Raw genomic sequence first — 27,526 nt, 5'->3', positions numbered from 1 at the left:
ATGTCAGGCTGATAAATTATATATTTCATAGAACTTGATTTTCATATTAACCCTCCGAGTGTCTGCTACTTCAGTTTGTACATGGTTGCATTAATTGTAGAATTTTCACTAAGTTTAGTTAAGAATTCATAAAAAAGATAAAATTTATAATATGGGTAATAAGGGGCACAAATAATTTTCAGAGAAATACTGGTGTGTTGAATCGTAACATACTTGTTGAAAATATATTTAAAAAAATGTTTTTTATAATAAAAATAAAATGTTTAGTAATTTTTTACATATTTTTTTTACTGCAGGGTAATATTAGAAATGGCAAATTCAATCCTAGTCAAACATTAGATAGGGCATTAGTGTATAAAGGTTTTAGAGTTATATACACATGTATATACAACAGGGAAATTAATAAAATGCACGTTATAGGAAAATTCACCTAGAACATGTTTAAATACCATCTATAGCATTTCTTATTAGCTCAGTTTCAAAATACTCACTTATATTGCATTTTAATGTATATTTTACAGAAAGGTGGCAACATTTAAAATAGATCTCGGTGCTAAACCAGAGGATAGATGGATGAAGGTGGTGAAACAAAAGAGATCTGAGGTATGTTACAGTACATTAACATTGCTGCTGGAAATGAAAACGTATTGTAGCAATAAGAATATGATTAGAGATCACCTTTAAGAAGTCATATTATGTAAACTACAAGACAATCAGATACAAATATTTTGTTTCTACAGTGGAAGTACTGAGTAAAACTGGCAGCCACATATAGCGGTGTGGGCCGGGTAAATATTCAGTGTGAAGGTAAATTTAAATTTGGTATTTACCCGGATATTTACCCCATGGTCATTTAAATGCCCTAAATGAGGGTATTTTTTTTAGTTTTTGAGCTTTATATAACACTTATTGATGTTTTCATGAAGTATTGAGCAAACATGGATTGAAGCACAATCACTTGATACCTTAAATTGAAATTAGCAACAATATTTGTACTTTAATACTAAAGGAAACAGGATTTTTTCCGGACATTTGCCATCATTCAGTGAAACAAAAATCAAACAGTGAAACACTACATTTCGAGATCTGCGATCTGATCTCTTCTTCAGGTAAATAACTAACCTAACACATAATTACAAACTAGGCTAAAATAAACTAATCATACCAGAGCATTGTAACACGCCTAAGTCAGGAATAACAACCAGCATGTTGTGTGTCAACCTTACTAACTCTAAAACATGCACTTAATAAAAAACTAAACACAACACTAATTATTAAAACTGAACTACAGAATACAGGTCATAATACGTCTGCATTTGTCGATCAACCACCTACGACTGACCAGCGGCCAATAGCAAATGGCGATTGTCAAGGCAGAACAAGATGGCGGCAATGAAAAGGAAGAGAGACAGGAATTGGCCCTTTTTCAAATTATTATTGGTTCATGCTAGATGAACTTCTTAAAACCATACTGTGACTCCGCATTGGTTTATTACAAATATCTAATCTGTTTGATACTTTTGGTTTTTTTAGTATTGGCAAACAAAGCGGCCTAATCATGACTGATGGTTGACTGATTGGTAGGTCTGCCAATTTAATGTTGCCTCTATTAATTTCCTTTAAAAAAATGTGGTTCCTGATGTATTACGTTGGCTTCATCCCAATTCATAAGATGGTCTTCGGACCAAGAATGGTGTGCAATTTTTTAATTTTCTGTGAGACCCTTTCTTGTGTTTTCTTTGTGTTCTTTTATCCGTACGTTTAATGGTCTTTTTGTCTTGCCTATGTATTCCCTATTGTAACTAAATTTTATACTGTAAATACAGTTTATGGAATCCTGTGTGCCATTGTTTGGTTTTGTTTTACGAGACTTCGTCTAATAGTGTTGTGTGTTTTAAACGCGGTTCTAATGTTGTACTTTCTTTCTACTCTTCTAATTTTCTCCTATAATCCCAACACAAAAGGGATTGACATAAACACAAATTTATCACTATTTTGTTTTTCTGACTCAGGAATGATTCTTCTGGTTTGTTTGCACTTATTTATTACTAATTGAGGGTATCTATAGCGTCTAAGATCCGATTGAACTTTCTTAAATTCCTCTTTTAAACCATCTTTATCTGAGCATAAACTCTTTGCTCTATCAAATAACGAGTAGGCCACTCCTTTTTTGACAGATTTTGGATGGTTTGATTGATAATTTAAATATTTTCTTGTGTAAGTTTTCTTTGGAAAAACAGTAGTCTCAAGGACATCCCTATCTCTTAATACACACACATCCAAAAAAGGAAACTTGTTTTGGACTTCCACTTCCATTGTGAGGCGGATGGAATGAGAAATACTATTAATGTGATTCAAAAACTCATTCAATTCTGTGTCTATGAGGAAAAACAACAAAGGTATCATCCATATACCTCTACCAAAACTTTGGGTTGAACTGAGCTAAAGCCAAGGCTTTTTGATCAAATTCCTCAATAAATATATTGGCAAAAATAGGAGACAGAGGAGAACTCATTGCCTCCCCTCATCTTGATGGTAAATTTGACCCTCTAACTCAAAATAATTGCATTGAGTGCATAGCTCTAACAGTTCCATAATTTCTGGCATGGGAAGTTGAGTTCTTTGCTTTAATGGTTAGTCTTCTTTGAGATGTGATTCAAAGATTTCAAGAGTTTCTGAAACCGGTACATTTGTGAATAGTGGCTTTCCTACAAGTCTCTTTAGATAAATAGTGTCACAAGATATACTGTTTTTATAAACTAACATCATAATAAAACTTATTGATTAACTATTCTCATAATACTAACTAAAAATAAAGCAGTAGTATTGTTATTGAGCAATGACACTATAGTAACTGAAATCAGTTTTGAAATAACAACACCATTTTGTACTAAAAAAGACTATATTTCTTTAGTAAGAACACTGTGAACTCTTGATTAATAATAACAATAACAACCATTTTATTGATATAACATCATCTATGTCGTTAATATCAGTATTGTAATACAAAATGTTTTAAATTAACAGGTGTTTTCTACTATCTTTATTAAAAAATCAATAAAATAAAATAAAAGTGAGTATAATCCAAATCCTTTGAGATATCAAAATAATTTTATACACAAAATGATAGGATATTTCTGTTTGGGTATATGGATTGATAATCTAAAAGTTAAATAACCCACACTCTTATCATGAATTGGTACATGTTAAAAGTCATGTAAATACAAAGATGTCATTGATTCCACCTACAAAGCATAAGATAGCAATGCGAAACAGAAATATGTTGCGGGTCACCACCTAATATTTGGAGGTGTTATAGTGAGCAAGCATAAATAAACAAGTACATACAAAAACAGCCCATAAACATCAGCGGTAACAACCTTCACAGAGAACACACACTGGTGACCGATGTGACAAGAAACTGACTATTTGGGAAGTGACACGCTCTACCAACATGACGATGTAAAATGCCCATCTCACCAGCCACAAAGCCAGCTACTCAATAACCTTGAGTAACAGCCTAACAAATGCTATTAGCCAGATCAATAACATTGATATACACTTACTCACCATATCAAATATTACTGTACTAGAAACTCTATTAGAAACGCATTGTTTAACACTAATTTGTTTTATCCTCAATTGTAATGTTATAATAGTACCAGGACTGAACTTTTATTCTAATAATGTATCAAAAATAAATTTTTATTTGTAACATATAATTTTAGCTCACATAATAGAAAAAATTGTGTATTATATCTAATTCCAAGAGTACCTGAAAAATGTCAGTGAATTTGTAATATTGTTATTTTATTGCTATACAATTGTTGTTATTTGTTGCTATTGTATTGTTTGTTGTAAGCTAATAAATTGTTCCTGATATCATTATTACACTTAATGATGTGTACAGTAATATATTTAATTGAATAATATATACACAAATATAATAGATTTTTCATATTACTGTTCCTAGCCACTGAATGCTCAAAATAATAACATGCCGCCTTAGGCTTTTTAACTCTTTTTTTTTGACAGTATACAGTAAGTGGAACATGCTACTGATGGTAGACACAGCTGAAGACGATGTATCCAAATGGTTCCATGCTAACTAAAGGGTTAAGCATCCATATTGTGGTTTATAGTGCAAATGTATATTCTTTTTACATGTATATTCTTTTACAAGTGTTTTAACACATTAAACTAAACATTCCTGATAACCCTTTTTATTGAAAAATTTCTTGCTTTTGATTTGTTGTGGGCCGCTATAATTTTTTTGCTATATACATTAATGTTTTTGAGGAATGCGAGATAGTTTTATTTTAAGAGTTTAAATGCTATGTTTAAAAAAAGGCTATATCAATTAAAAGGCAGTTTGCCTTTTTACGTTGGCATGTGGCCCAATATTTTTACTATATGTTTCTGTTATAATGGAACAGGATATTTAAACTTTTATGTTTTAGATAAAGAGGTTGGCAGATTTCTTTGAACACAAATTTGGCACAAAGGTGATGAATATTGTAGACAAATATATCTCATGGCTTCATCAATCCCTACCTCACGAGTACTTCATGGAGCTGAAGGGCATTGCCAACTGGACAGGACTCAGCATAGGGAGAGTGACTCTCTACAATATCTTCTACGAGTTCTTCTCCATCTGTACTTCTATCGTCATGGAGGGAAACGATGGTCATATGTATCATGGTCGTAACCTTGACTTTGGATTATTCATGGGGTATGTGTATCATTAGTTTTATTAGATTTAGCCAAGAATAAATAAACTTCCAGTACTTTACTTTTTTCAGCTTTTACTTTTTCTGCTCCATAAGATCATAAAGCTTGAAAGTTTTTCTAGACCATGGAGGGATTTTTAAGGATATAGGATTTTTCCGGATATTTTCCATTGTTAATGAGACAAGAAATCAGTAACACTACGTTTTTATGCTTTTCACTCTATTCCACCTACAGAAATAGATTAACCCTTTAAGCGCCGCCGCTCCCGCGCGCCGTCGTTCGCTAGACCGCCAGGCGTTTGAGCACCGCATGGATCCAATACTGCCACGGCAAAATCACCCGTTTTTGCATGGTCACATATTAAATTACATAACTTTTGTAAATTTTGAGCTAGCCTTTTAGTTTTGGTTTTGTTTTTGAGGGGAAGAGATGTACTTTCAGTTGATGTAATAAATTACAGTTTTATTATTTTTTTTTACATTTGTTTAGTAGTATGTATGCCTGTCGCAATAAAAAAAATAAAAAATAAAAAATCTTAAGTTTGAAGGTCCAAAAACACACTGAATAAGTAACTTGGGCTCAAATAACGTTTTTTAACCTAAAAGTACGTATTGTTTTGAGCATATACTAAAAGTTACAAATATATTCCACAGAAATTGCATAAAATAATGTAATTTAAGTAAAATTCAAAAAATTTCAAAAATTCCGCTGTAGGATGAAGATACACTTGTTACTATAGAAACAAGTAAATATCAATATTTTATAGTTGAAATGAAGCAGAGCAATACAATTCAAAGTTGATATCAATATATTTAAATATATTATGTTTAAACTATAAGGACAAAGACGTAAAGTTCACAGAGCCACTATAGTGGCCCGCGGCGCTCAAGGTACCGCATACGGCGAGCCACTATAGTGGCCCGCGACGCTCAAGGTACCGCATACAGCGAGCCACTATAGTGGCTCACGGCGGTCAAAGGGTTAAAAGCACCAGAAGTAAATGCTTTTTGCTGAAGTAGGCTTCTTAATTAAAATATATTTTCTTGATCGGAATAAGAATGAAAACTCAACTTTGACGCGAAAATATAATTCACTTGATCCAGAAGTGCCCCTACACGCCTAAAACCTGAATAATAAGAACTATTTTGCTCACGCCCTGATACTCGGGGGAGTAACACAGGAATAACATCTACTTGATGCATCAGAATCAGAAATCATTTATTTCGGTAATAACAAAATGCTATATGCAATAAGTCACATACTAAATTAATAACAATGAAATAAGGGTGCTTAATATAATTTATATATTGGTAAAATCTGGCAGGGTCTTGTACAGTGTATGGACATCTCTCCAGCAAAATAAATTTTAACTTTTTTTAGAAAATTTTTTGAGCTGGATAGATTTTTCAGGTATTGAGGCAGCGTGTTATAGAGCCGCAGGTAGTGCAATTGAATCTGTGGATTGGTTAGACCGTGTTAACCTTGTGGGTGGTTATTAAACTGATGGTTAAAAGTATTTTCTGCAAAAAATTGGGGTTATTTTTAAAGAAAGTTAAAACTTCAAATATGTAGATACCTGGAAGAGGAAGAAGATTCATGCTGCTTACAGAAAGCATGATGACTAGATCCTGCCATAATGTGAACAATCCTCTTTTGGAGTCTAAATACTCTTATAATTTCTAGAAAACACCCAGAATCCAATACTGTAGTTTAACCTACTGTACACATAAGCGTAGTATATTTTAAGGAGAGTTTCTTTAGCAACATACTTCAAAAGGAAAAGTAATTAAAGACAGCTTTGTGCATAGGGTATAAATATTTTTAGACCAGTTGTTATCATCCAAAATAACACCAAAAAAAGGAGCAGACCTTTATGGGCTGATACCATTTACGCTGAAACTAGCTTAATCACAGAAATATGGTGAGAAAATTATTATCTTAGTTTTCTCTTCATTTAAGCAAAGGCCATTTGATTTACACCATCTATTCAAGTCACAATATGACTGATTCATAATAATTTCTAGCCTGTGAACAACACAACAAGAAGACAGAGCAGTTGTGTCATCTGCAGAGCAAACAATGTTTGAATTCATATTTGAAGGCATATCATTTATGTATATAGAAAATAGCCTTGGGGTACTCCTGAACTGATTCATCCAATCTCCTTGAAGTATTGTTAATGTCTTGCCAGAATGATCATTTCAAACACGTTAGCAAAAGATAAAGCAAGCTAATTGGTCTGTAGTTTGAAATCTTAGTTTTTGGGCTTTTTTATGGATTGAGCATACAACCGATAACTTTAAATTTTCTGGGAAAATACCTTCAAAAAAGGATGGGTTTAGAATATGACCCAGATGAAAATCTATGAAATTTGCTTACTACTTAAAAACTTCTGATGTAACACCATCCCATCCATTTGACTTTGAGTTTTGAAATTAAGCTCAGAACCTCAGTTATTGTAGTCAGCTCGAACAAATAAAGAAAAGATTTATTTTGTTGTTGGAGAGCAGGGACACTCACAACATACTCGAGAGCTGTATCAAAAGAAGGCAGTTATGATAGTTGGTTTTCAACTCAACGGAATTAATGGGTTTGAATACTCATGACTATCAGTAAGGACAATAGGGTTGTTTGAAGAATTTGAGTTACCAAGCTCATTATTTACCACTTTCCAAGTTCCCATACCCAGATTATGGCTTTGTTATGTAATCAATATTGAAATTTTTTTTAATTTGCAAGAAAATTACCTTATGGAGAATTAATTTATACTTTCTAAAATAAGTTAGAACAGTAGTGTAAAATTGATTTTACTTAAAATAACATACAGTTTCCACTTACGTTCACATGGCGTTTTTATTCCTGTCGTTATCCAGGGCATTTTCCCATGGCCTTTTAGTTTTTTGAACCTTCCGGACAGGCATGATTAAACAAATAGAAAGGAATTTAAAAATGACTTAAATGTCGCATTACAATCAGGAGCTTCAATGACATTAACCCAATTCTCGTGTTGAAGATGGGAATTGAGATTATGAATATTTTTATTATTTATCTTTCTGAACTTCATCTCAACTTTTGAAGACTGGCGATGTGAAAGGGGAGATACCACCGTCAGCTGGACTAGGTGATCAGAGAGTCCAGTTTCAAAAATACACTATATGCCATAAAAATCATGCTTAGCCAGTACTCAAGAACCACCCCCTAGATAAGCACTCATGGTTAAAAAACACTACAACCTCATAGCCTGAAAAAGTATTTAGCTCATTTTTAATTTTTACAAGATTTACTCAAACAATGCTGAATAAAACAGACAATAGTTTGACACAATTTTTAAATTTGAAAAATACCACTTAGTTCATCATTTTTATGCAAACATCCTTCTACAATCAAATGAAAAATGGAAGGTTCCATGTCTTTCAAACATTTCAATGTCAGTATATTGTGACAGCTCTCAGAATTCCTGCCAGAAACATTTGTCACATGATTGGGCAACGATTGAAAGTTAAAACTAATTGATTCAGATGGGCCAACTCCTACCCAAGGTTCGGAAGGAGAGTTGACATCAAGCGATAATGCATACCTATTTCCATTTTAAAATCATAGAACTCCATGGTAATTGTAACTAATATTATAAATGCAAAAGTGAGTTTGTTTGTTACGATTTCATGTGTAAATGTTTTTGTACTGAAATTTTACATGGACAATCTTAGGATTCCTTATTAACATATAGGATTATTCTTATTTCAAAAATCCCTCAGGCTATGCCTGACTGGTCTCTAAAGTTAACGAAAAATCTCATCTTGGTCTCTAAAGTTGCATTACAGCAAACAAATATTGCTAATTGAAAGAGACTGTTAATTGTAATGAACAACTGTTCTGTGAATATTATTTTATGGCAGCATGACCAATTAATTAGCAATTAATGTAACCACTATTTTAAATTTGTTTACGTTTGTAGTGTGAAAGCATAGAGTAAGCATGATAGTAATAAAACTTTTTTTTTTTTTTTTTTTTTTTTTTTAGCCTCAGCTACAGCTATGTAGGCTTCGATGTTCACTGGTTTATCTTGTTCTTGTTTCGTGTCTATACATGATTGGCCCTCCCCGGGATTTGAACCCGTGATCTCTCAGTTAGAGAGCCGAGACTATAACCATTAGTCTACGGAGGAGGACATAACACTTCTTATATCAAAACTTTTCTGCAACTGCTGTTGAGGACAGAGTAAGAAAATATCTAGATAAGAAAATTAAAAGTTTTAGTAAAAATATACTTTTAACTATACACTTTAGCAAATATTAAGTATACAGTTTCTGGTCAGTACTACATATAGAAGATAAAATTACTATCTAACTTTCACTATAAATTTAAAGATTGATATAAAATCATCTTAATTGTATAATTAGTATAAACTATGTTTTTGATAGAAGTATACTTCTCAGACTTGTGTATGTACATATATATTTTCTTAAAGGGATAAAAGAATTTTGGACATTTGCCATCGTTATAGGTATAACACGTTTTTGTATGTATTAATATCTCCCCCACCTGACAAAGAGGATAGATCCCAATCCTCGAAATGTTGTAATATACCCTTTATAACCTATAATGATGGCAAATGTCAGAAATCCTGTTATCCTTTCAAACCTTCCATTGTCAATAACAAACTTTAAACAAAGAGTATACTTTCTTGACCAGGAAACAAGGCAAAATCAACTATGAAACAAAAAATACTGAGACCGGAGTTGATATGTATTCTTTTTGAACTCTTAGCTGTATTACAATTAACTGTTGCATTGTAAACAGCTTTTGTGTTATAAACAGCTGTTATTGATTGTTGACCAGAAATTTGATTGATTGATTATTATGTTGATGTTACAAATAGAGCTAGTAAAAATAAACATTGTTTTTAAAGTTTCTTCATTTTTGTTATAAATAATAAATTACAATGGCCATAAATATAGACCTTTTTACAGATTTTCTTGATTATTCCAACAAGGCAAACTCAACATTGACATCAGAAATATAATTTAATCGCACCTCAGAAGTGCTCATACACATGCAAAGCCTATAAAATTGTGTGTGAAGCCACGTGTAACTGCTTTTACATTATAAATGTTTTCACTAAAAAAAAATCTACAAACTTTCTCTTTCGGCACATTAGCCTAAAATATTTATGTGTTACTAAAATGATTGGAGCCATTCCATAAAATATCATGAAATATCACTAAGAAATTCGATTTATTTCATTGGCACTTACTTATCCAATCATTTTAAAATGGATCAGGAGATTGGAATAACTTTTAGTGACAATCGTTTATCACAGGAGTGTTTGGTATAAAAAAGATATTAAAGGATGTATTATGATGTCTCAGTTGTTCAGCAATAAACTACTTGCAAAGCCAATGGTAAATTGCTCGTATTGTATAAGCAATAATATTTAAAATTATTTCCTATCCACCATATACATTTTTTTTAGAGATTCATGGTTTAGTGTTTATTTAGAATTCCAATTACTTCTCATTGTATTGCTTGTGTTACTTTAATTCAGGTGGGATGCTAAAAACCATACATGGTTTTTAACAGAGATTCTGCGTCCATTGATTGTGAAAGTTGATTTCTTCAAGGATGGGAAACCACTCTACTCAGCAGTGTCTTATGCTGGATTCACAGGAGTGTTGACTGGTGTGAAGAAGGTTAGACAAATAAAGCAAATAAATTCATTAGAAATAGGTAACAATAAAGTATAGAGGAAAGTATGTTTGTAAATAATATATACACTGTATAAATTCAATCTATTTACAAAGAAGTCCATGGTATAGAGATCACAGAAATACCATTTGACACATTTTACTAAATCCATAGTTTATAAAAACAGTATTTAATTTTCTCATTAAAATTAATGCTCCATTACTGATGTGGTGAACAATATTCCTATAGTTTAAACTGTATATGTTTACATAGTGCTAGTTACGGTACTTCATAAATATGTAGGTTCATTAATTTTGTATGAATAATACATCCTATTCCAGTCACTTTGAATTATTTGTATTTTCTGAATTTTATTTTTACCACATGTTTTGTTTATTTGCAGTGGACTCTGTACTATATATAGTACTAAAATTTATGGAATTTTACTATAATTATCTGATGAGAGCCCTACTTTCTGTGCCAATTTTGATGAGTAGTCCCAGGTTATAGCGCCAATTTGCTGTGTGTCATACCCCCACGTTTGGTTGCGATAATTTGCTGAAAGCCCTTTACCTTGACTGCCGTCAATTTGCTGCGGACCCCTCGACGTGGTTGTGTCAATTTATTGTGATCGTTTCTTTAGAGTTGTTGACTCACCATGTAGTTGTACGCCTTTTGTCACCAGTGGCCACGTTGTTGTTACCATGTGCTCATCATAGTATCGGTCGCCCTCTTTCCCAATGCTAGCTTATATTTCCCTTGGTACTACTAAAACTATTAAATTGAACGTACTTCTTGGTGTTATCACCAGAGACAAGTCCTGTGGGTATGTCATGGTTCCAAAATATGATTAAGTAATGATACAAAATTTAATATCACTCCATCACATCTTTTATACAAAAGGGAAATTCAACAGAAAAGTCAAACAAGTGACCACGGATTAATTTATTAAATGTACCACACTCTCAACACCATATTATAATTTCACCTCACCTTGCAATCCTTTGATTAAGTCTTAAAAGTCTAAACAATATCCCATCATTGATTAAATTTTCAATACACTATACAACAGATCACTACATCCCAGGAGAATCAACACAACCCCTTGCTTCAAGTCCTGGTGAAGAAGACCGAATCTCTCGTATAAAACTTACTACCGACAAAAACCATACTCATCCCCTCTCTCGTTTCAAATAAAATCAGCGTCTTCACGAATAATATAATTTGATTCTTTTCTTATAATTGTCGAAATTTATCACGATTACTATAATTAATCCAATTTAAGGTCTTTCTATTTTCTTTTTATTATTTTGCAAAGCTTTTATTTAAATTTTTAGCACATGTGCTTTTATGACATCATCAATATACAAGTCATTCAAACCACAATTGGCTTTTCCTGCGAATTTCTATTGAGGTGTTTTTGTAAAAGAAGGACGAATTTTGGTTGTTTGCTTATTTTAAATTATCAAATCTTTTCCCGTATAAAGTACAAAAAATTTCTCGTTATTAGTTAAATAAACTTTCATTCCGACAACATGTGATTCACTGACGTCAACAGTATGCTGTCAATTCATTGGACGTCAACAGTCTGCCAATTCCCGCGCGAATTATTCAAATGTCGTAATTTAGAGACCTGTTTACACAACCCCCAAATATAAATTGATCATATAATTGTTATCAATTTATATTTCTCCTCCATTTAAATCTTTTAAATTTTTATTTCAATTAAGCTATTATTTAAATTTCTTGATAATTTTGTTAAAAGTCTTCATGTTAAAAGAAAGTAAAATATCAAAGCAAATCTTACAATCATATAACACAAATTACAATGTATTAATGTTTTACAACCAAATTACAGTGTACATATAAATCAATTACACAAATTACCATTAATACAAATATCAATGAATATATAAATCAGCTACACAAATTACAATTAATATTAAATGAAAACACAAATTACAATGTACATAATAAATCAATTTACACAAATAACAATTAATACAAAATATCAATGAAATATAAAATTCACTACACATAATTACAATTAATATTAAGATGATTACACAAATTACAATGTACATATACATCAATTACACAAATACAATAAATACAAATACAATAATATATAAATCACTCACAAATTACAATTAATATAAAATGATTAACACAAATACAATGTACATCATAAACTCAATTACACAAATTACAATAATACAAAATATCAATGAATCTATATATATATAAATATATATATATATATATATATATATATATATATATATATATATAAATAAGAACAGTACTAAAGTTTTAAATATTTTTAAATTGAATACATGTAACCTCTATAAAGCGTTGTGAATAATAATTGTTTAATGTGTCCATATCACATAACAAATGTTCAATACAAGGTTAACTCTATTTAGATTATACACTCATTAGTTATAATAATACACAAATAACCTTAAAAATCTAAATATAATCTTACTGATAAACAATATTGTATATATCCTTATATGTCATCTCCTACTGGAAACATATTACAAACACTATAGACTAATATTACATTATCCTTGTCACATCTTATTCTAAAAATTTAGACAAAAACCCTATACTAATCTATTTACAATGCATTCTAGCACATTCTGCAGATATTATATTCATTTGTCTACCTTCTTGTCTTACATTCCCATGTTTACTCTTTGCACAATAACACTTTTTTTTACTGTTCCTTTACACTTCCTTTTCCATATCCTTAAAAATACAATACTCTTTAAGTATATTAAATATTTTATGACCTCCTGAATTGTCCGATATTTTAAATGGTGTAAAAATTAACTAAAAATCCTTTTTATACCTTCTGTAATACATACCTTTCCATAACATCACTATTTTCATCCTTCCTCCTTAAAAATTATCCTCTATACTCCATAAAATATTTTATTTATTTTTCCATAATGGACTCCTTCGCTGTCATTTAAGATATTTTTTATATCTCTCAAATACTCTCCTGTTTCTTGTTTTTTTATCTAGATTCTTTAATATTCTTTAATCTCACTATCTTATCTTTAAAACCTAAATCAATTTTGTTGTACCAAATCCTTGATATCTGTATTTTTCTACTGAATTCATACTATCCTTTTTGTAAATCCTGACAGTAAGTCTGCTTGGAATGTTCTCTTTCCCTTTTAACCAAAATTCTATTTCAAGATTAAACTCTTGTAAATGCCTAAAGCCCAATCCTCAACAATCTACCATTTGTTAAAATTACAACTTTTTAAGAATGTCAATGCTTTATGATCTGTTCTCACTATCCCTCTGGGATGTCCTATTAAAATATGATCTAAATTTTTTACAATTTAATAGCTACAGCTAACAGTTCCTTTTCTGTGATCGTGTACAATTTTTGCGCTTGTGTTAAAGCCTTGCTATAAATGAAGTCAACCTGTTCCTCATTTGATTTCATCTAACTGATATAATATTCCACTAATGTTAAGTCACTTGCATCTGTATTTAAATAAAATGTTTGTTAAAATTCTGATGTTTTAAAAATGACTGCATTTAAAAATTCTGTTTTAATTTGTGTCCAAATGCCTTTTCTCTTTTTCTGTCCACTTTCCATACTATTTTATTACTCAATAAAATGCATTTAACTGTCCTATTAAATAGCCATAATGTCTTTGAAACTTTGCAATAATACCAACATCATCCATTAAACATTTGTATTCCTTTTATGTTTTGTATGGTCGGTTAAAATTCACTATCTGTTCAATTTTTAATTTTAATCATATCCATTTTAATTCCTTCAGCTGAAATAATGTAATCCTAAATAATTTATCCTCTTTTCTTAAAAAATGTGATTTTTTTAGCATTTGACTGTTATTCCTCCTTCTTTTAAATCTACCTTAGACCTGTTCTACATGTTTTTAAATGTTCTTCATATGTGTTTTTTGAAGTGATTAATATATTACATCCCACATATTAGTTACAAATTCTGTCAATTCATGACCTAATACTTGTTTACAAAATAAAGAGGAAAATAAAAAAAAAAAAATAAGCATGAGAACTATATTTAAAAAAAAAAAAAAAAAAAAAAATCGAAAGACAAAAAAAACAAATAACTGAAAATTAAAAAAGAAAAACCAAAAACCAACAAATAAAAAAAACACGAAAAAAAAACCAACACCGCCCCCCCCCCAATTACCCCCCGCCCGAACCCCACCTCCCACCCCCCACCTCTCCCCCCCCCCCCCCCACCCCCTCCCCACCCCCCCTCACCCACACCACCCCCCCCCCATACCCCCACATAACCTCAAACACAACAACCCCCCCCCCCCCACCCACCCCCTCCACCCCCCACCCTCACCCACCACCCCCCACCCACCCCAGCCACCCCCTTACCCCCAGCCCAACACGCCCCAAGCTCCCCCCACCCCCCCCCCACCTACCCCCCCCACCCTCCCCACTTCCCCCCCCCCCCTCCACACCTCCCCCCTCCCCCCCACCCTGCACTAACCCCCCCTCCTACCCTCGCCCCCCCCCCCCCAGCCCCATCCCCCCCACACCCCCCCACCCCCACCACCCTCCCACCCCCCCCCCCCACCCTACACCACCCTCCCCCCCCCCCCCCCCTCCCACCCACCCCCCCAACCCCCCCCCCCCACACCCCCCATCCCTCACCCCCACCGCCCCCCCCCACCCCCTCGAAACCCCCCCACAACCCCGCCCCACCCCTCCCCCGTACCCCACCCCCCCCACCCCCCCCGCACCCCCACTCCCCCCCTAACCCCCCCCCCCCCCAACCCCCCACCTCCAACCCCCCGCCCCACCCGACCCCCCCCCAACCTCCACAACCCCACCCCCCCCCCCCCCCCCCCCCCCCACCCCTCCCCCCCCCTTCACCCCCCACCCCCCACCTCCCACCTAAACCCTAACCCCTCCGCCTCCCACCGCTCCCCCCGCCCCCACCCCCCCCCTTCCCCGCCACCCTCGACACACACCAAACCCCCCCCCCCCACCCCACACATCCCCACCCCCCCCTGCCAAACACCCACCCCCCCAGCCCCCCTCCCCCCCACCACACCACCCCCCCCCCCCCCCCCCCCCCCCCACACCCCCACCACACACCTCCCCCACCCTTCCCCCCCCCCCACCCCCCCCCACCCCTCTCCCCCCACCAGTCACCCACCCTAATTCCACCCAACACCTCCACCCTCCACCCCCGCCACCCCTCCCCCTCCCCCCGCCCCCACCCTCCCCTCCGCCCGCCCACCCCCCCACTACCACCCCCCCCCCCCCCCCCCCCCCCCCCCCCCACCCCCCCCCACCCCCACCTCAACTCCCCCACCCTCCCCCCCCCCCCCACCCCCCCCCCACCACCCCCCCCCGACCCCCCCCCCCCCCCCCCCCACCCCCCCCCACGACCCCCCCCCCCCAACCCCCTTCCGCCTCGCCCCCCCCCCTCCTCCCACCCCATCCCCACTATGAAAACCCCCCACCCCCCCCAACATCCCTCCCCCCCCCCCTACATCCCCAACCTCCCCCCCCCCCCCACTCCACCCCCGCCCCCCTCCCCCACACCCCCCCGCCCCCCCGCCCCACCCCCCCCCCCCCCCTCTACCACCCCAACACTCCCCCACCCCACCCCCCCCAAACCCCCCCCCCCTCCCCACCATCTCTACACACCCCCCGCCCCCCCCCCCCCCACCCCCCTCCGCCCCCCACCCAACAACCACACACCCCACCCGCCCCACGAACACACCACCTCCAACACCCCCCCCCCCCCTCACCCCACCAACACCATCCCCACCCCCCCCACCCCCCCCACACCCCCCCCCAGCTCCCCCACCCCACCCCCCTCCGCCACCCCCTCCCCCCCCCCCCCCCAGACCCCCCCCACCCCCTCCGCCCCCGCACCCCACCCAACCCCCCCCCACAACCACTCTCCACCCTCCGCCACACACTCCTTACCCGCCCCACCAACCCCCCCCCCCTCCCCCCCCCACACCTCAAACCCCCCCCCCCCCCCCCCACCCTACACCTCTCCCCCCCCAACCCAACCCCCCCACCCCTCCCCGCCCCCTCACCCCCTCCCACCCCCATCCCCCATCCCACACCCCCCCCCCCCGTACTCCCCTCTCACCCCCACACCCCTCCCCACCCCACCACCACCACCCCCCACTCTCCCTACCCCCCCCCCACCTCCCACCCCCCCCCACCCCTCTCCGCCACACTCCCCTTCCCCCCCCCCCCCTAACAATTCCCTCCCCTTCCCACCCAGACTCCCCTCCCCCCCCCTTCCCCCAAACCCCCGCCCCCCCCCCCCCCCACAACCCCACCCCCGTCCTCTCCCCCCCCCCCACCCCACCACAACCTCACCACAAACCCCCCCCACCAACCCCCCCCACTTCTACCCCACCCCCCTCACCCCCCCCCCCCCACGTCCACCCAAACACCACCCCCCCACCGCCCAACTCCCCCACACCACCCCCCAGCCTCTCACTACCCTCCCCCCCACTCCCCCCCACCCACCCCCGCCCCCCACGCCCCTTTACCTCCACCACCCCCCCACACCCCGCACAACGCCCCACCCCCCCCCACCCACCCCCCCACTTCCACCCCCCAGCCCCACCCCCCCAACCACCCCCCACCCCCCCCCCCACCTCCTCCACCACCCCCCCCCACCCCCCAACCCCCCCCCCCCACCAACCTCCCCCCTCCACACCCCACCACCCCCCACCCCCAACGCCTACCCCCCCCCCATCCCCCCTAGCGTACCCCACCTACTCCCCCCCCTCACACCCCCCCCCCTATCTTTGAGCAGTCCCCCACCCCCACACCCCCCCTCCCCCCCCAACACCACACCAACCCCCCCCCCCCCCCCCCCCCCCCCCTACCAACACCCCCCCTCCCAATTAATACCCCCCTCCGACCTCAACCATCACTACCATAAGGTATTCCTTTTATAATGTGTAAATTCCTCCCTTCGAAGACAATACGCTACGAAATTATCTGACTCTTTACTTAATTGTGTTTGTAGAAATCCCTGTGATAAATCTTATGATGTCATATATTTGACTCCCTAATAAACTTTTTTATACATCATCTATTTAATTGGTGATCTCCTATCTGGTATTATGTGTGATTTCAAATACCAGCTATCTAGACATAATTCTCAATGACAGATCCTTATTAACTACACACACTACCAATGGGATAGAAATATGGACTATCAGGACTCCTCTATTATTTCTCCTTTCAACATATGTTTCTATTTCCTTGTCTTAACACCTTCCATCTTTGAATAAGGTATTGGTTAGGATCTTTCCTAACAAAATAGCTTTTCATTTGTTAAATTTAAATTTGGCCTCATAATTCTTTATAAAACCTGGTTCATCTGAAAAAAATATCTTTTATTTTTCATCAGTATACTTTTTAAATTTATTTAAATCTTCATTTTCCTTTACTCACAATGTTCCTAAATATTTTCTAAAACCTTGTTTATCCTTCTCATCATTAAACTTTGTCCTTCATATTTTTCCTGTATGTTTTTTTACATAGCAATTCTATGTTGTTCGCAAGAATTTTTCAGCTCACTTCACTCACCAATGTATTATGTAATAGCACCTAATTAGACTTTATACCATTGACTATATCCTCTGATTCCACAGTTTGATTTCAGTAAATTCAAACATTTAATACTTCTTTATCTACCTCCAACTTTATCTTACCCAAGTTCAAAGTCAATTTTTGCTTTGTGTTCTCTAAGAAGTCACATCCTAGTAATTATTCCCAAGTTCACTGCTATTAACTACTAGAAAATTTATTTGAAATATTTTATCTCTATTTCCACCCTCTAACATACCTTTTATCAATCTTTTTACTTCTAATGACCTGTTACTCCTATTATACTTCAAATTTGTTACCGCAGTCTCTAAAATTTCAGTACACTTCTTTCTTTTAATCCTTTTTCCCGTTTTTATTTTTTTTTGTTTATAATATTTTCTTACAGTTATTGTCCAACCTGGCTTCCTGAATCTATATCATGTGATACTCCCTTATTTATTCCCTTCCAAGTATCTCAGGTAGTGCTTCTGCACTGGATTAATATGGGAATTTTGTATTATAATTATCCTCATTGGTGCAATTCATCAAATGATGTTCATACCGGTATAAAAGCTGTATTCACCCCTAGTTTTAGTCCGATTTTTTCTTATCTGACCTAATCAGATTTCTAAGCTCATTTGCTAGAATTTGTTAGACCACACTTTATTCAGATGTATTAAAATCTTCACACCATTATCCTTTATAGAATATTTCCATTTCATATAATTCTCACATTACAGTTCTGTACTCATCAAGTTTATCATAATATATTCTCTGCCCACTTCTAAAACTGTATAACTTTTTCATTATTTTCTTTCCTTTTTATATGTTCATTTAATCTTTCAAGTTTATTTAAAGTGATATCTGATCATTCTCACTTAACTTTTGGTATGGGAGAATAGTACCAAGATTATTTTATCAGCTTTCTCCATAAAACCTCTACTATCTTGTCATAATCATACCAAATATTTATACGATCTTTATCCCTTAATAAATCATTTGTACCTATCATTACTATTACTGTTTTTCTAATTATTTGCATGTTTTAGCTCTCTGGTTCAACTGTTCAATTGTCTGACCTCCCTATCATAAAAGTTAATTCTCTTTTTCCTCCTTTCTCTCTTATTCACCTCTTAAAATTTCATTATTTTCTCCCCAAACCTCTAAGTTGAGAAATCTCCTATCATTTTGTGTATCCCTCCAAAATTAGGTTCCTTTTTCTCAAAATCGTTTCCTTCATTCTAGCCTGTCCTACCCAATTGTTTTCCATCCTGGTTTTCCCTCTAGTCATCTATTACCTCTCATACTTCCTCTTCCCCTTGTATATTTGTCATATTGATCTCTCTGAAGCCTCGATCGTTGTTTTCATACGTTTACTTTCTTTCTCCTTTCCATAATCATTTGTATCTCTACCCCTATTATTACTTGTCTTCTCCTATCATTCTCAATTGTAACAAACCTTTTTTCAATTTCTCTTCATATCTTCTTCTCTTTATTGTTTTAATTTCTTTATCTCCTCCGTAGTAAACTTTTCCTCTAACCTGACTTTTAAGTTTTACTCCTCTCACTTTTGTTTTTCTCAGCTTGTTCGCTTATTCTCAAGTCCTGACCCCCTCCCTCCAAGTTCTTTAATTCTTTATTTAAAGAAGTTAAGTCTTATTTATCTCTACTCTCATAACCTCCGTAATCTCTAACTATTTTATAGATTTTAACTCACCTCTCATCTGTTCCATTCTCGTTTTAACAGTTTCATTTTTCTTTGAATTTGAAGAGCCGTTTTTTAGTTCCTCATTATTCTGAGTAATTTTATAATTAAGATCCCTTAATCCCTCATTATTTTTATACCATCTTTTCATTCAGTCCTTCCTTAATTCCTCATAGTTTTCTTTAACTCCATCATTATTTTTCTTTAACCTCCTCATTATAGAATTTATGAATCAGTGCGCCAATTTGCGTGTGTCACCCCCACCTACACCCTATTGGTTGCGATAATTTGCTGAAAGCCCCTACCTTGTCTGTCTCAATTTGCTGCGGATCCCCTCTGACGTGGTTGTGTCAATTTAATAGTGATCGTTTCTTTAGAGGATGTTGACGTCACCATGTAGTTGTACGCCTTTTGTCACCAGTGGCACGTTGTGTACCATGTGCTCAACATGGTATCGGTCGCCATCTTGCCCAAAGCTAGCTATATACCCTTGGTACAACTCAAAAACTTATTAAATTTGAAAACGTCTCTCTGGGTGTTATATTCACCAGAGACAAGTCTGTGTGTATGTCAGGGTTCCAAAATAAGTTAAGTAATGATTTACAAAATTTTAAAAATCACTCCATCACACTTTTAAATAAAAGAATATTCAAAGAAGTCAAACCAAGTTGACCACGAATTAATTTATTAATTGTCCACACTCTCACACATATTATAATTTCACTCACCTTGCAAAATGCTTTGATAATTTTAAAAAGTCTAAAACAATATCGCCATCCTTGAATTAAATTTCAATAACATACTACTATACAACAAGAATCACTACTATCCCAGGAGAAATCAACACAAATCTCCCTTGCTTCAAGTCTGGTGAGCGAAGACTCGAATCTCCGTATAAAAACTGGATACCGACTCAAACAATACTCATCCCCATCTCCTCGTTCAAATCAGCGTCTTCAACGAATAAATATAATTTGATTTCTTTTCTTATAATTGGCGAAATTTATCACTTTACTATAATTAATCAATTTAAAGTCTTTCTATTTTCTTTTTATTTATTTTATCAAAGATTTTTATTTAAAATTTTAGCACATGTGCTTTATGACGTCATCAATATACAAGTCATTCATACCACAATTGGCTTTTCTGAGCGTAATTCTATTTAGTGTTTTTTGTAAAAGACGAATTTTGGTTATGTTGCTTCATTTTAATTAATCAAATCTTTTCCCGTATAAAGTTCAATAAATTTCTTTCGTTATTAGTTAAAAAAAACATCAATTCCGAACAACATGTGATTCACTGACGTCACAGTCTACTGATTCACTTGACGTCACAGTGTCTGCCAATTCCCACGCGAATATTCAAATGTCGTAATTTGACCTGTTACATATCATAGTTTCGTATTTTATTTTGTATTTCCTCTGCACGTACAGAAAAACTGAGTTTGCTTTCACCAGCAAAACTAAACAACTGAATAAAAAACTGCCTTAGACAGTAACAAAAATATATTGATTTTCAAGGGACAGAAGGTACTCCTTCTCTTTTAAGTATGCAATCTTACGCTTATACAATCATTCATACAGAGTAATCAACTCAACAAGGCCACCATTGGGATCTCAAAAAGTATTAATTTTACAGAAAATTCAAAAATGAGAACTTTACTTAAGGGGGCAATGTACCCCCTTTTTTTAATATTTGTTTCTAAAAAATCTTTTTATTGATAAAAGTGTACCTTAGTACAAAACTAAAAAGAAAATGTGTTATTAGCCCCCAGCCCCACCCCTTCGGTTGGAAGGGGTAAAAAAATAAAAAAAACCTATATTCTTGTTTTAATGCATAACTCCTTTTGTATTGTACCTATTTCAATGATTTAAACATTTTTTTAAAGATAATAAATACCTATACAAACTGTAGCATGGTTTTTTATTTGTTGTAAAAAAAATAAATAAACTGACATATAATTAAAATTTTTTGATAAATTTATAATTTTCGATGAATGCAAAAAAATTATATTAGGAGTACGGCTAAAAATATTTTGATTTCTATACTACAGTTCGTGCACAATATATTGAAGATCATATATACAAAATTTTAGCTCTCTAGCTCAAAAAAAAAGTTATGCTGTAAAATGTGATGGAAAACACAGGAAAATCAAACTTACGGTAAATCGCAAAAAACTTCAGATGTTTATTTATAATGAAAAAGTTAAGACTATTTACATAAACTGCTTTGCCTTTGGTATTTTACATTTTACTTACATCTTTTGCAGTTAAAAGAGGCCAGTCTCATAGGTAACACCTTCTTTTTTTCAATTTTTTCATTTGTGATTTGTTCACATTTTGCCAATGTTTGGCTGCTGCAAATGCAGCTTTGTTTTTCTTACCAACTTACCTCTTGAATACTGTTTTTTAGTTGATTGCTTCATGACTAACACAAAAGTACTAAACTAAATCCACTAATATTATTAAATATTAATAAAAAACACTACTTTTCCAAATTGTTTATTTTTTCGGGCGAGGCCTTTCAAAACCAAAGGTTTCATCTTCAGGCAACTCCACAAATAAATATTTATACATTGTTTGTTACAATTAATATTAAAAATAACATATGGTGTAAAAATGTAAATACAAAAATTTTGGAAATATTTCAGCTAGTATGAAAAAATTATATTTGACTAGAGTTTAATTTTTGAATAAATTCAGAAAGAAAGAAGATTGGAATTTTCAATAGGGGCCCTCTTCATTGTTCATGAGTTTTTCTTTATTTCTGTTTATGTATAGTGTTTCCCAAGCATTCAAGTTCATTGGTTTTGTTATTTCTTTTATTAATTTTAGATTTGTAATTGATGTTCTGTGTCCTGATTCAATGCAGTGCTTGGCTACAGCAGATTTGTCAACTCTTCCATATTTGGTGTGTGTGATAAATGCTCTTTAAATCGTGTTTTTATTGTTCTTTTTTGTTTGTCCAATATAAATTTTGTCACAGTCATTTGCATCCAATTTCATAAATTCCTGATTTACTATCATTTTGAAATTTTGTCCTTAGGGTTTCCTAAAAATTTGGGATAATTTTGTTGCTTGTTCTGTGAGTGACAGTTTTATTTGTATGCTTTTTAAAAGTTTTGCATATTTTGTTTGAAAAAGTGCTGTATGTTGTGCAAATAAATTCATGTTTTGTGTCTTCAGGTGGTCTTAATGTTGTCTTATCTTTTCTACTTTTTCTTTTTTAAAGCTTGTTTTAGTATATTGTCAATGAGTTGTGTAGTGTAACCATTGAACATAGCAATAGATTTGATGTAATTTAGTTCTTTCTTGTAGTTTTTCTGTTGAAAAGTGGTGTATTTAATAGTCTATAAATTCATTGAATTAAATGTTGCTCTTTTTTGTGCAGATGGATGGTTAGATTCATTGATGATGAACCTATCTGTATGAGTTGGTTTTCTGTAGATATCAAATTCAAATTTTGTTTCATTTCTAATAACTAATACGTCTAAAAATGGGATACTATTGTTTTGTTCAATTTCATATGTAAATTTAATAGTAGGGGTAAAACGAATTTAGAGTTGTGATAAAATCTTGTATGTTTTCATTTTTATTAAATATTGCAAAAATATCATCGACGTATCTTATCCATTTTCTTGGGAAATATGTCATTTTAGATTTGGCTGTAGTTTCAAAATAGCTCATAAAAATATTGGCAATAAAAACATGAGAGAGGATTTCCCATAGCTGTAAATCACTAAACCGAACCACAAAATATAACATGAACAGTGAATCAGTCACAGAATAAGGTTTATGTATGAGTACAACAACTAACAGCTGATCAGCGACAGCTGTGGCCAACTGTTTGATTCAGTAGGTACATACAGTATAAAAAAATAAAGTTGGAAAATGGTTCTAAAACCTTGAAACTAACCTAGTAAACTAAATCCTACTAATATTATAAATGCGAAAGTTTGAATGTTTGGATATTTGGATGTGTGGATGTTTGGAGGTTTGTCCTCGAAATCACGTTTTGAAACTGCTGTACGGGATTGTGCTGAAATTTGGAACAGGTATAGCTTTTGGTCTGAATTAACATGTAGAGTGCTTTTTACCACCTATAACACATTCATTTGACCAAATAAAGTCGAATTCAAATTGAAAAATTAGTTTGTTTACATTCCAATGTTATGATAAGAATGAGTGCTCCCTAGGAGAAACCGGGTGAACTAACCTTGACTGCAGGGGCAGTTTCAAACCACTGCCGCTAGGTTGCTCTTGCTGTCTCTCCCTTTCTCGAGACATGAGTTTCTCAATCCCACTAATATTATAAATGCGAAAGTTTGAATGTTTGTATACTTGGATGTTTGTATGTTTTAGATGTTTGGAGGTTTGTCCTCGAATTACGCTGAAACTGCTGTACGGATTGTGCTGAAATTTGGAACAGGTATAGCTTTCGGTCTGAATTGACACTTAGAGTGCTTTTTACCACCCATAACACATTCATTGCACCAAATAAGGTCGAATTCAAATTGAAAACTTAGTTTGTTTTCATTCTAATGTTATGATAAGAACGAAACGTAATAACGTTTCATAATTCAAATTAATCTGGCACTAAAACAGCTGTTGACAGCTTTAATTCGACAAACTTTCTGAAAGATCTGTTTACATTTAAATTTTATCAATAATAAGTAAAACAGTGCTTGATCTGTAGTGTAATGCAGATAGTAAATAAAACATTAATATATAAATTTTACTCCAGATTGCGCCAGTGACGAATTAAAATCATCTAATGCATTAAATATTGTTGTAAAACTAACCTTAATGAACAAAGTTATGAATGTTTTCACATAAGTTACTTTAAAACTGGTGGGCTTCCTTGACATTATGATATTACATTTTAACAATGGCTTACAGAAAAAACAGAGAAATGAATACTAACATACCTTAACGATTTATTATTTCCCTTGCTGCAGTCCAAAAAACAAGTGTAACGCAAAACTTTAATAACGGTTTATTTTGGAATGTTGCATAACCTTAATAAGGATTTCCCCCTTATACCGGAAGTGCATAAGAAGTAGGTAGGACTTCCCCTAGGTCGTAATAGGCTTTTCAGTCCTAGCAAACTCCACTATGCCAACACGATTTTTAACAACATAGATTTCCGCGAGAACTATATAATCGAACGTGTATAGTATTTTAATCGAGGCAATATGTCAAGCTAACCTGTGACATAGTAGGTAAGTGAATTTAAACGGCCTTAAGTAGGCATCTCGGTCCTATGTAAGTATATATATTTTTTCTTCGTCAGAACAACAAGGCAAACCTCTACTATGGTACTGGAAATATCTTAGACCTGAAATATATGACAAGGACTGGAAATATATGCTTTTTGACCAAAGTAAGTTTCCGAGACCTGTGTGATCCGAGATTTGTTTTCTTGATCGGGATTACAAGGCAGATTCAGCTGTGACTTTTATGTATATAATTAATTACAACCAGAAATGCTCCTACACGTGCCAAACATGTTATAATAAATAAGTTAAACTCTGATACTATTTACCATAAACTTAACAAATATCTACCTGATGTATGCCTACTTTACGTTTTAAAATGTTTGTAGGACTCCCATCATATTACATCATAATTGCTTTTTTATAAGGACTTCGGTTCTAAAAATCGCGGGCTAACAGCTAGTACAGAAATAAAGCACATTAGTAATGAATTTAAATATGATATATTATGGATATGAAGGGTTTTGCTTCCAATAGGCGCCTGGAGGAGAAAAATCAGCTCTGCGCGGTAATGAATTTCAATCTAAAAGACACAATTTTGACATTGAAAATGCAAAACCAATGCTTAATACTTGTTTCCAAATAGTTTGGGTACAAAAATATGTAATACAATTTTTTTCTCAAATTGCTAGGAGTTCTGAAAGTTTCAGAAACTTTTTCGACAGTTATTAATCCTTAAGTGCTGAGTTTGCAATGGTGCTGTCACCCAGTACTGTCGGATTAATTTTCCGCACACAGAGTTGCTCTACAGTCAGCATACATGTAGCGTGTTTTTCATCCACCATGCTCAACTTAAGCAACATCTTCATTTACCAAACTGCCGTCAGAATCTCTAGTTTCGTCACGTCATTTCGTAGTTAATAAATTGAGTCCACATCCTACCTCCAATATTCCCAGAAAAGTGCAATTATAAAACTTTTTATCCTTGGTGTTATTTTGATATACGGTACTTAATTCCCAGATTATCGCCAATATTCCCAGAAAAGTTACACACCGTTGAATTTCTAACTCACAAAAATGTATCTGGACAGATCTAAAATTGATAAACCATCATTATTCCAAATAATTCCTCCTCTATAACAACTGAACCACAATCAAAATAGAAAATTAAAAACAAATTACAGTAGTAAGTTCAAAAACGCAATTGAAAAAACTAGAAAACAACAATGTTCTGTTTCTAATGTCCTTTTATGCTACACCATGTGATTTCGTGACAGTTCCTTAGTTGACTGTCAGAGTGTAGTAGCAATTAAACAGCACTACTGTGGATTTGTAGTAGTTCAAATAAACTCTACTATAGGCCAATGCATCAATATCATCTTACAACTGCCAGGCATCGTGTAGCGAAGCAGCAGTTTGACATGTGTTTACACGGTTGTGACAGTTAAGGGGTAAAAAGGCACTGCTTAACCATTTCGTCTGAAGGAAGTGTGCCAGTCTGTCAATTTTGTTGGATAGCCTGTTGATGTTTTGGTGTGCAATTTTCAGTAGTGATTTTCTGTCAGGTGTTTGGGTTTCTAGATAATTGAGTTTCAGTGGGGCCATACTGCATTCTAGAGTTGTATTTTGTGTCTTTCTTTTGATTGGGGTTGCTGGTCTAAAAAATTATGTTATGGGATTTTGGTTGCGTGTGCACTGTTTTGATTTTCGCTTTGTTTGTAGCCATAGTGTTTTGTCATGTGCTCCAGGTAAAACGCAATGTGTTTCAGGAAGAAGTCCTCATAGTCTTCACCGTTTCTCCTCAGCTTTGAGTTTAGTGGTGGGGTGTTGCTTAGCTTCATTTTAGTCTCTAAGTTTGCAGGTTTTTGGGGTCATTTGCAATAGCAAAAACTTAATTCAGAGTGCATTATTTTTAAATTGAATATTAGAAAGCTGTCATAATTTGACGTATATTATATTTTATACAAAAAAAGTACTTTATTTACTGTTAAAAGTAATGATTTGTAATGGCTGAATTGTGAATTAAAGCAGGTTTTCAAAGAGACTTCCATCTTCATAAATACATATGGGCACTCTCCTGTGTAAGTCATTTAAGGCTCGAGTGTTGTGGAAATTGTTATGGAAAATGTCCATCACTTTGCTACACATGTCTTCCATCGAAGCATACCTATTATGTACAGTTTGTCCTTCAGTGTCCCCACAGAAAAAATCTAGTGGTTAGTTTGAAGGATCTAGCTGGTCAAGCTAAATTTTTATTTAAGACCAATTTGACAAATAATGTAATGTCATGTTTTACTGTCATCAAGCCATTACTGGTCAAAAGAAAACTCTGATTGTATGAAGTGTAATTACCAAGTTAGATTTGTTATAAACTGCAGTGCACCATATTGGGTACTTGTGTTGAGTGCTCATTTTTACCCTGCGAGTCTTACAAGAGTCCGCTACTTCAGTTCTTAGAGAAAGTTTTGTTACCCACTATTGCTGATTTGCACTGAATGTGAGAATGCAAGTAATGTTCCAACAAGACAAAGTTCTGGCACACAAGGCTTCTGCAGCCGCAGAATTTCTGACTAGCACTTCCCGGA

The 27,526-nt window shown here is 36.1% G+C and overlaps 1 protein-coding gene across 1 annotated transcript in view; it reads left to right on the top strand.

Annotated features, from left to right (window-relative positions):
* The window catches only part of LOC124357507 (acid ceramidase-like), a 40,181-nt gene that overhangs the window by 4,083 nt on the left and 8,572 nt on the right, over positions 1-27,526 (top strand). The window contains exons 4-6 of the mRNA XM_046809373.1: positions 522-603; positions 4,461-4,732; positions 10,277-10,421. Coding sequence (XP_046665329.1) covers positions 522-603; positions 4,461-4,732; positions 10,277-10,421 — 499 coding nt within the window. The remainder of the gene's footprint in view (positions 1-521; positions 604-4,460; positions 4,733-10,276; positions 10,422-27,526) is intronic.

Source organism: Homalodisca vitripennis, chromosome 3 (assembly GCF_021130785.1).
Source record: "Homalodisca vitripennis isolate AUS2020 chromosome 3, UT_GWSS_2.1, whole genome shotgun sequence".
NCBI lineage: Eukaryota > Metazoa > Arthropoda > Insecta > Hemiptera > Cicadellidae > Homalodisca > Homalodisca vitripennis.
The sequence above is the reverse complement of the archived record's forward strand: the minus strand, read 5'-3'. Positions and strand labels throughout refer to the sequence as shown.